Genomic DNA, 10242 nt, shown 5'->3' with positions numbered 1-10242 from the left:
GTGTGTGTGTGTGTGTGTGTGTGTGTGTGTGTGTGTGTGTGTGTGTGAGTGAGTGTGTGGGGGCAGGTGTGGTTGGGGTCCCGAGGGACTGTCATGGGATGAGGCCCATTCAGAATGAGTATTTGATGACATAGGCTGCAATATGCCCCCGGGACACTGGCTGCATGTAATTATCCTCCTGATCCCCAAACTCCTCTCTGGGGTAAAGCTCACACATGCTCCAGGCTGTCAGGACGGCACAATGGCCTCTAGAGCACAGCAAAATGGCCTCCAAACCCCAAGGACTGCTTTCAATATAAAACATGGATGGAAAGTAAGCCTATGTCTGTTATGAAATGTTGTAGGATCCACAGCTCCACTGGAAATAAACTACATGTACATGCTCCCGTCATAGATCCATCCAGTACATGATTTCTGATTATGGATCAACCTTTGGAGGAAATATTGGTGTAATTACTGTTTTATGACATCCTCAAGCACTGCACCACAGTAGCTCAGGGCAGTCACATTAGTTCTCAATCCCCTCTAATTGCTTTATTAATGGGAGCCTTTCAACTGAGCTCTGTCTGTCGTAGACCTGCGCTGTTGATCCACACTCCTGACACTCCTTGACAAGATCTGTTTTCACACTGGTTTGGAACATACTGTATTTCAACATTTCCCTACACCTTAAATCAGGAAAAAAGTACAAAGGAATTGTCAGACTGCGTTGATTGGAGCAAAATCCAGTCCACATCCCAAACGACCCTTTCCTGTGTGTCTGCTTGAGATGCCTGTCACGGATCCATTGAAACGAGTCTCTCTGATTTGATATGCAAATGCATCACAGAGCCAACAACATCATATCTTGCAGGCTCCCAACAGCTTACATAGAGAGACCAGGGGACATCTGTAACAACTGTTCGAAATATATCATTTTGCTGTTCTCAACCCCCAGCCTGCATATGAAGATCCATTTCTTCATGGGACATGGTTTTAGATAATAGGCAGAATCCTGCGATGACAGGATAATTTTGGTTAGGGGGCCATAAAAGCCCCTGGATATCCTCTCGTGATTATGCTCATATATGCCTGTATCAACACGCTTTTCCTCTCTGAGCTGGTTTCCTGTTGTTTTATGTGAAGCAATCTATCTTCACTCCTCCACTCCCCTTCCCCCAACACATACATGTTGACAGACAGTGTCATACCAGATCTTCCCTGCATCTTCACAAAGGATAAAGATTCAGTTTGTATGTATCTTTGTTGTTTATGAATACCAGAGAGAAATAGACATTAATTTTGATAACTGATACACATAGTGCATTTTTAGCAATATCCATTTCTTTATTTTCTTTTCAATTAACAAAAGAAACCAGTGAACATTACAAAACAGTTTTTATGAAAGACCTTTCTTAGTGCTTGAAAATCTTTCATAGGCACACAAATTCCCCTCCCCCCTCCTAATGTCCAAAAATAGTATTTCTGCAAACAGTGTACCTCACTGAAGTCTGACGCTGCATGTTTATGCTGCAGTCGACATATGCCCCTCTTTCGCAGAACTGCTCATTGCACCAAATTATGAACTCTCAAATCATCAAATCATCAAATCTCACTCGCATTTCATTTTCACAAATTAACACATGAAAGACCTGAAAAAATAGATCTAGGATGAAAAGCTGATGGATATTCCCCACTGACTATTTCGATACCATTCCACCACGAAACAAATCTAAAATGCACTACACAACCATTAAAATAGGTGTACACATAATAATATTCTAACAACCACTTGATTCAGAATGCAATGTTCAAGGCCACTTAGAGACCCTCCCGTCTCAGCCTGCTGATGATGGATCTGGTACACAGGTGTGTGGGGACCCCTCCTCCCTGTCTGAGCTGACAGCGAGGGCCAGGCTAGGGCCAGGCTTAGGCGCGTGCCGCTGTGGAGAGCTCCCTATTCAGACCACCAGATGGGGAATGGACTTGTGTTTTAATGAACCCCACCGTTCAGCAACCCCTTCTTCCTCAACCCCTCTCCCCTCAGTAGCACAGATACTGGAAAGGAGATACCTCACCGTTAGTATGTTCCTCTTGGACTGAAATCTGACTGAAATCCATGTTGATGGAGGATGTTTCTGCCTCCAAATCAGATTTTTATGAATCTGCTCCTTCCACAGCTAACTAGTTTTCAGTCATCTGCGGTCTGTGAGGAGGTAACACTGCTTGAACTGAGGCTTGAACTGAGATGACTGGAGATCTCTTTATACCTAAAACTGCAATATAATGTGTGTATGGCATTGCTTGTATGTGCCTGTGTGACGGATGAGACAGATAGCAGCAGCCCTCGTGAATCATCACCATGGCTGCTCTGTCTCTCTGCCAGTCATGTGCGATGCTGTGAAAAGAAGAGTGAGAGCAGGAGATCAGCCTGTGTCAGTCTTAAAGCTTACAGCTAATTAGTTGGGCAGTGTTCTTCAGTAGAAAGACAGCTCATGGCAAATATCTGAATGTATAAGAAAAACATAAATATCAAACCAAAATATCTATTTCAGTAAAATGTGTTTTCTTTATTGTTCTCTAATACCTACTAGGTAGGCTTACATCATATATAATCAATATTTATTGTCTATATGTTTGCAACAGTTTTAAACAAAAATATTGTTTTTTCTAGGCTAAATGCATATGTTCCTCATTGAGTGGTAATAAATTGCTTGTGTAATTGCTGCCCCACACTCACTGACCCTCGACTGTCTCTATGTGAATTGCTTGCAGGGCGTGTTCAACGAGCCGTAGCCATGTTGGCTCGGTGTCTCCTTCCACACCGCGGCTGGTGCTGCTGTCTGTCGGGCGTGTTATGTCACACGCCATTGTGTTGGGTTTTGATTGAGGATGCCTGATCTGACTAATTGATCCCCGAGAAGCAGAGGGGCTGCACACGGTTGGGGCTTGTGATGTTTCGGGTGGCAGCCAAATCATGTGACCACAGTGCAGCCAACCAGCTGTTTAGAATCAAGAGCCAGTTCACCATAGTGAAGGCACACTGTGCTGACAGATGGCATTGTGTGTGAAGGAAGAAGACAATGAAGAATTAACTTGGATTTCATATGCTATAATGTTAAGAGCATAAAAGCATTATTGGCCCTCTAGGCTTTTTGCTTTAGTGTCTTGAGCAGATGGCCTTGATTTTTGGTGATTAAAGTAATATATCAGAAAACTGGCAAAACAAATATTGACAAATCATCATTCATTCAACCAGGGTTACACACTTGCTCTTTTTTAATGATGACTTGACAAGAAGCTCCAAAGAATAAGCATACAGCATACAACAAGAAGGGTTTATGCATACTTTTGCTGTTTAAAGAACTCAAGAGTTACTGTCAAGTAGAAATGTCTTGTCATGTGCTTAAGATTGAAATCAACGAATTAAGAACAATTCATTTCTTATCAAATGAGATTTCAAAGCACTTCATGAATCACCAAATACAGGTTGATCTTACAGTGGTTCCTTAATGACACCTCCCCCAAACTCGTCTGGCAGTGAGATGAAACACGATGCCGCACCAGTCCGGCCCCCGTCTCCGGGGACCTATTTGGGAGGCGCACACGACAGTCGGCCTGGCCTTTCATTTCACTACGTCGTGTCTCGTGCCACCATTGGTTGCCTAGACAACGTGTGATGCCCCCATCTGTCATGCTCCTTCCTTGTTGATTTGCACCTCCAGCATAGTACTACACAGCCTACTGAACTTGCAGCGGGTCCAGGGAACACACCGGGTGTGTGATTAGCAGATTATATGGTCAGCAACGTTTAGAAGCGCCAGAATTAAATCACTGAAGCTCGGAGAGAAGGTCACCCCAAACACTCAGACCTCTCACGTCAAAATCCCCGTCAGCAGCCTTCATTGCATGTAACTCTTTCATCATGTCCTCCTTCAGTGAGGGACATGCTTCCATCAACGACCTAAAATGGTAAGTCAGTGTCTTGAAAGGCATTCCACTGGCACATGTTTGAGCCCATTCTCCTTCATTTATATCGTACTCTACATGTGAAGCCCATTCTTTGAGAATGTTACAATATACCACCCTAAACTTCATGGATTGCCGGGCAATATCTATTAACAGTTCCACTGGCAATGATGAGCACATATTGTGCAGTAACCTGTTGTTTTTCAGCAACCAGTCAAGGAAGAAGTCCTCTGAAGTCCCTGAAACATTGTCAGATGTCTTATTTTTCTTTGACAACGCTGCAGCGGCAATGACCTTGGGGAGACTGTCGTGTTCACCACAAGTCTGAAGGACCGAGTCCAAGAATTCCTCAGCCAGGCTCAGCTCTTCTTTGCTGCCCACGCCGAGAAGCATATCCAGCCTCCCCATCAGCATCGCGCCCTGGACCGCGGCCGCAGGACCTGTACCTGTGTGTCCCGGCCCAAATGCAGCACCGAGGACCTTGCATGCTGATGTATACTCGATGAGATTGATAGATTGGCCAGCAGAGGCTCCTTGGCCTTCACTGGCACTGTCAGAAGTGTCAAAGAGTAGTTTTAACAGAGAGCTCGGAAGCGCAGGGTTCTTCAACAACCCGGAGAGCAGCAGATGTTCACACCGGGACAAGTCGGCACACGTGACGTCCGTGTATCCCTGGAAGGTTGCTCGTAAACTGTCGTTTGTCGCTTGCAGTTGTCTTTCCAACGCTTTCCTGATGGTCGGGTTTGTGTTGAACTTTGAATATATGTGTTCGCAGTAACGACTCCACTGAAAGGCCCGGTCAACGGTCTCTTTATCCCATTCTTTCACTCTCTCGGTCTGTACAATTGCGAGTAGCTCAGCGGTTCTTCCCAAGTTTTTGAGGACTGCCTCCATGTGGCGCTCTCTGCTTTCGTAAAACCCGCCCGTGACGACCACGTTCGTTTCATAGTTTTAGTGAAGAACTTTTACATTTTTGCTTTCGTTTACTTCTTGTCCACATGTTGTCAAATTAATCATATACTGCAGGCATTCTATCGTTTCACCTGTTATCTTCGCCTTTGCTCTTCCTCAGACGGAGCCGACACCCGGAAGTTTCGGTCATCGTCGTCTCTAGCCCTTCAAAATAAAAGTCTCGGGAGAGTGACCCTTTTAATTTAGGCGCGCATCATGGTAATATGCGCATGTTAATATAGCCTAATAGGAATTAAAGTTCCAGAATTAAAGTTTGCATGAATACAAATATTTTGATGAATTAAAACTGATTTGGGGAAGATAAATACAGACATGAGCGTTAGTTTTATGTGTAGACTATCATACGCCATATTTCTCCAGAATAGCCTAAATAGCTGTTCACGATTAAAATTAAAATTGTCACACTGGATCAAGCAATATTATTCTCGGCCTTTTGTCTCCCAGAAGAGCTTGCACACTGGGGAATGTTGCCATAGCCTACTCTCATGTCATAGTTAGCCTACGTGTTGCTGGAGGGGAGGATCGAACCATCCAGCATGATTAAACTTCCGTCCTCTGCGTTTGTCAGAGAGAGATTCTGTGTCCCTGCACAAACTTCTGACAGTCCTGCAACACCGATGCCCATCTACCCAGGGTTGCTCGTCTCGAAAACTGACCTGAGGGTAGGTAGCCTATAGTGGCGAAAAGCATGAATATAGAAATCTCGGCGCATAGTGGACTCACGGCAGGACGGTCCGCATCGAAGAGTTGAATTGCAAAGGGTGAGTGAGAGCAGGATGCCTCGACTTTTAGCCTACTGCATGCCTTTTGGACTGATGCTCTGTCTTTTGGACTGTGTTTATATGTTCCGTGTGTATTCCTCAACAATAGACTACAGGGCTTTTTCCCCGTGATGTTTATGATTAAATAAAGCCCCAAAGCTTTCCTTGGGCTTGGTCTGTGTGTTTTCTTTTCTGTAAAAAATAAAATAAGCAAAGATTTCAAAGCTTGATAGAGATTTTAACAAAGCTCTTCGCATAGTATGTGTAAGACACCTCATATTATTTCCACTCTATTATGAAAAATGTTTAACATTTGACATCAGAACAGCATTCCTTTTAATTTATTTTGGAAGCTGTTTGTCTCTGCTTGGTTTACAGAACAGCAGTCACAAGACTATAACCAAGTTTTAATTGAAGACATATGAATCACTCACATCAAATGAATTCTTTTATTAGTTTCATGGGTTTTTGTGGGCGGTGGCTTTAATCTTTCATAACATGTCAGACATTTTTATTTTTGAAAAAGAGTTTTGTTCTATTCTTGGCTTGAATTACTGTTGTGGTGTCTTTCATTAGTTGCAAGCATAGAAACTGTAAACGAGAAAACATAATTGAACTGTTATTGCATTTGTCAAATGAGATGCACAATGCATGAGCATATGCACAGACAAACAGAAAACACCCATATGTATGTATTTTACAAAAATGTGTGCGAGTCATAAACTAATGAACTTAACTTTTTCACTACAGTAAACAGTAATAAAGTTGGTATGTTGATAAACGAATAATATTATGAATTTGTGTATTATGCATTTTCATCACATATGGATCAAATGGTATTTGTTTTCTATTCCCAAATGACAAGTCCTTAGAATGTACCTCAGACACCTACCTGTATCCTGTATCATGCACCTCAGATAGCCTACCAGGCAGCCCACCAGTCTGATGCACACCATGCAGCCCACCAGTCTGATGTCTTGCCACCAGTCATCACACAAGAGGGGGGTTAGTTGTAACGCTTTAGAAACAAGATGCCCCTGGGCTTTTCAATCATCCATAAGATCACATTCCTGTTCCATTGTTATTGGAATATGAAATCTGATAGCGTGGATCCCCAGATAACTCTGGCAGGGTGCCAGGTCTATGTCTTTATTATAAAAAATTTCTAGAGAGCTAGATTAGCTAGCATCGATGAAATGCTTTGCATGAGTACTGAGGTACTGAGTTTTCTCCCTTATTTCCATTGACAGGAGAGTGTAGGATTGACCACTACAAGTTCCACTAGCTGAATGTTGACCCCTGCTTAATGGACGTGTTCACTTGAAGACCAGTGAGAGGAGTGAAGGGAAGCAAGCGTTAGGGGACAGACTGTGTCCTGTTTTTCTAATTGACATGACTCAGCATTCTGCATTCAAAAGCAGAGCCCTACAGTGGAACTATGTGGAGCCAACTGTGGTACAGTACTGTACGTTAGGTCTGCTTTACACCAGGTCACAATAAGGTCAGCAAGAGGCCTTCGGAGCATTCTCAGAAAGAAAATATTTATACCGAGGCCTATGTTTTAAGTTATTAATGAAGGGTTTCACTGAATGACTTCTTCAACAGCCATGGCCAGGATTGTGGCTATTGGGGTCAGGCATAATTGTGTACTTCTCTGTGCCAACAAGAGAGGTCAGACCACAGCGTGGTGATAGGTGCCAGGCGGTTTCAGTTGCAGCTTGTGTCCTAAAAACCGTGGTCTGGGAAAGGACAAGAGGGCCTCTAGCGCCACAGTACATAATGGCTCTGCAAGGGCTGAACTTACGGGGAATGCGTATTGTACTGTACAGTGATAGATCTGCAAAACATGTAAAAACGTGTGAAATCAGCAGAATATTGCAGATGTACTGTATACACTATAGAACAATACCATACCGTAGAGAGAGCAGTTGTTTCTTTTTACAAGTTGCTGATTTTCTTCAGATGTAAGTTTTTAGCCCTTTCCTGTCCAGTGACAGAGGGCTGAATTGTGAGAGTTGAAGGTTGGCTCTGTGCCCTAGTCTGTCTGTCATGCCTGCGTGGGAATGTTGCACCTGTGTGTCAGTACTCTGCTGTGTTTGGCTGTTGTTTTCAGAGAGATAAGATGACCTTGGCTGGCCGTCAAGGTTCTGGTTTCCTGTGTTCACCCATGGTGGGACCGCATAATGACCGCTGGCTCTTATAGAAGGCTGCTGAATTGCCTAAAATGTAAAACATTACATACAAAATGTGTAAATAGGTTGTGGCCCTCTCCTAAAGGTCTGGGGCCCACCTACTAAGACCGAAGTCCTTAATCAATGGATCACTGTTGAGAATCTCCCTCATGTCTTGCATTGAAAATGTCTACCTGCCTGAGAGAGTATATTCTGCTTTGGAAAATGTATTATTCCGTTGTGGCGTTAACTGTTGATTGTGTCATAAATACACACTGATTTAACTATACGTGAGACTGACCTGACCTTTCCTTATCCATAATGTGTAGCGACTAGGCCTGGCCAGACTGAATCTGTGTCATAGCCGTTTAACATCCCTATTTGCTCATGACATTCTTGCGGTTTGCATTGAAACATCCTCTTGCTATTTGCCTACTGAGGAGGGGAAGGCACCATACTCGATTTCATGATGTGCAAACAAGAGCCAGGGCAGGAGAGTGCCAGGGGATGTCCAGCGGATTCCAGCGCAAGGATGGGAGCTGCTGCCATCTCCTCAGGAGGCCAAGGGAATGGACTTCTCATCTACGAGAAGAAAAGATGTGTTGTGTGGTTAGACGAGCTGGACATTAAGGAGGGTAGTTGACCACAGCAGAGCAAGGATCTTGGCTAACGCAGGCTAATGTCTGTCAGGGGGAGTGAATTGTAACTTCTCTCTCGTGGGCACATTGAGCCTCACATATGCATTCTAGAGGCCACAATGTCAGCCCAAAATTGTGAGCAACATAAATGTTATACCCATTCTCCAATGATCTGTATCGTCGGGAAAGGCTGTGTTTAGATGTGCACAGAATATGCTTCCTGTAACAGGAATAGTGAGAAGTATATCTTATGTGACATTGTATGCTAGTCTCTTGAAACAGGGCCAGCTTGAACTTCCGTAGGAGAATTCTCCATAGTCATCGTAACCTCCAGAGCTATATAGGGCCATAGGGAAGGGTCGTCGGCATCCATGTGACGTCTTCATCCCAGAGTGTTCGGCTTGTCTCCGCAGTGTCTGCGCTGTTTTAGGGTCTTTTTACATCTTCATGTCATCCCCACATGCTGTGGGGGGAGAATAACCCCCCTACCCCAATTCTCAATCTGAGAAAATAAACTCTGTGTGGAGCGTGTTGGTGTGCCTGTTCCTCCTGGCTGTACTGTACATCTGGCTTCCAGTTGTGCTATCAGCAACTCCCCGCCTCTCAGCGGCCCCTAATTACTGTAGGTAACACTGGAGGTAAAATGTTTACAGTCACCACATTATTGCTCGTTCAATAATGTTGTTTTTATTTAGTCCCTTCTTCTCCAGAGAGTGCTGCAGCGGACATCGCTTGATAGCCCAGGTACTGCTGGTCAAATCCGGCTCCTCCGTGATGTGAGCGTGTGGGAAGTGGAGAGAAGACTCAAGGGGGGGGGGGTCTTTCGGTGCAGCTACAGTAGTTTAGGATACACTGTTAGAAGATAGCACAGTCTGCCTGATCAGCCCTTGATCAGCCCTCCCTGTCTGTCTGTCTGTCCATCAGTGGGTCGGTCTGTGAGTAGTCCCACTGTACTATTGTTTGTGTCGGGTATGAAAAGGAGCCTGTCCAGAATGGGAGATGGCAATGAGAGCTGGGCTGTCGGGGGGCCTCCTGAGAACGTTCCATCTCATTAGGTGCACTGTAAACCACACCGGGGGCACGGCCAGGACTGGGCCAGGTGGACAATAGCACTCTGATTATTCTGCTCAGCCTGTGGACACTCTAGCCTCTTACAGTAGCACAGAGTGGGGGCACAGATGGTACAGTAGTATGGGGGGGGGGGCACTTGTAGTAGACCAGCTCAAACCTGCTTATGCCCAGTTAGTTAAAGTGACTATTAACGAGCACATGCTCTGTGTACGTAAACAACAGTCTGGAGGAGCAGCCAAGCTCCTTGAATGTCGTCTGACACCAAACGTTTTATCTGAGAAAATCAAAAGGTCCAGCACATTAAAGGTTACAGCACATTAAAGTATCCTGTGGTCTTGAGTCTGTTTTATTCCCTCAAAGAGCTCCCTCACTGACAGCGGGTTTGGGTTTTGGAGGTCGTTGACCTTCGCATGCGCGGGACGCGATCAGGCGCTACTATTAACATGGCGTTAGATCAGAGAGAGCTGACTCATGGCGGGAAATATTGGAGGGGGCACAGCACATGTGATTCCTCTGAAACTTCGGAGGTGATTTGAACGGGCAGCAGGCTGATGAAAGTGGATGGTATATATATATATACCATATATATATATATATATATATATACTGCATCGTTTATGGGGGGCTAGTGTTTAAAACTCTACTGCAGCTTGTAAAGTCAACGCGCTGTGGCACCGCACA

The 10242-nt window shown here is 44.6% G+C and overlaps 1 protein-coding gene across 1 annotated transcript; it reads right to left on the bottom strand.

Annotated features, from left to right (window-relative positions):
- Positions 1–3810: 3810 nt before the first annotated feature.
- fancf (FA complementation group F) lies at positions 3811–4864 on the bottom strand (the record flags this gene model as incomplete). The annotated part of the gene is made up of 1 exon (XM_084452462.1): positions 3811–4864. The coding sequence occupies exon 1, from the start codon at positions 4840–4842 to the stop codon at positions 3811–3813; it is 1032 nt and encodes a 343-aa protein (XP_084308588.1). The 5' UTR covers positions 4843–4864.
- Between the last annotated feature and the right edge of the window lie 5378 nt (positions 4865–10242).

Source organism: Borostomias antarcticus, assembly GCF_949987555.1.
Source record: "Borostomias antarcticus genome assembly, chromosome: 18".
NCBI lineage: Eukaryota > Metazoa > Chordata > Actinopteri > Stomiiformes > Stomiidae > Borostomias > Borostomias antarcticus.
The sequence above is the reverse complement of the archived record's forward strand: the minus strand, read 5'-3'. Positions and strand labels throughout refer to the sequence as shown.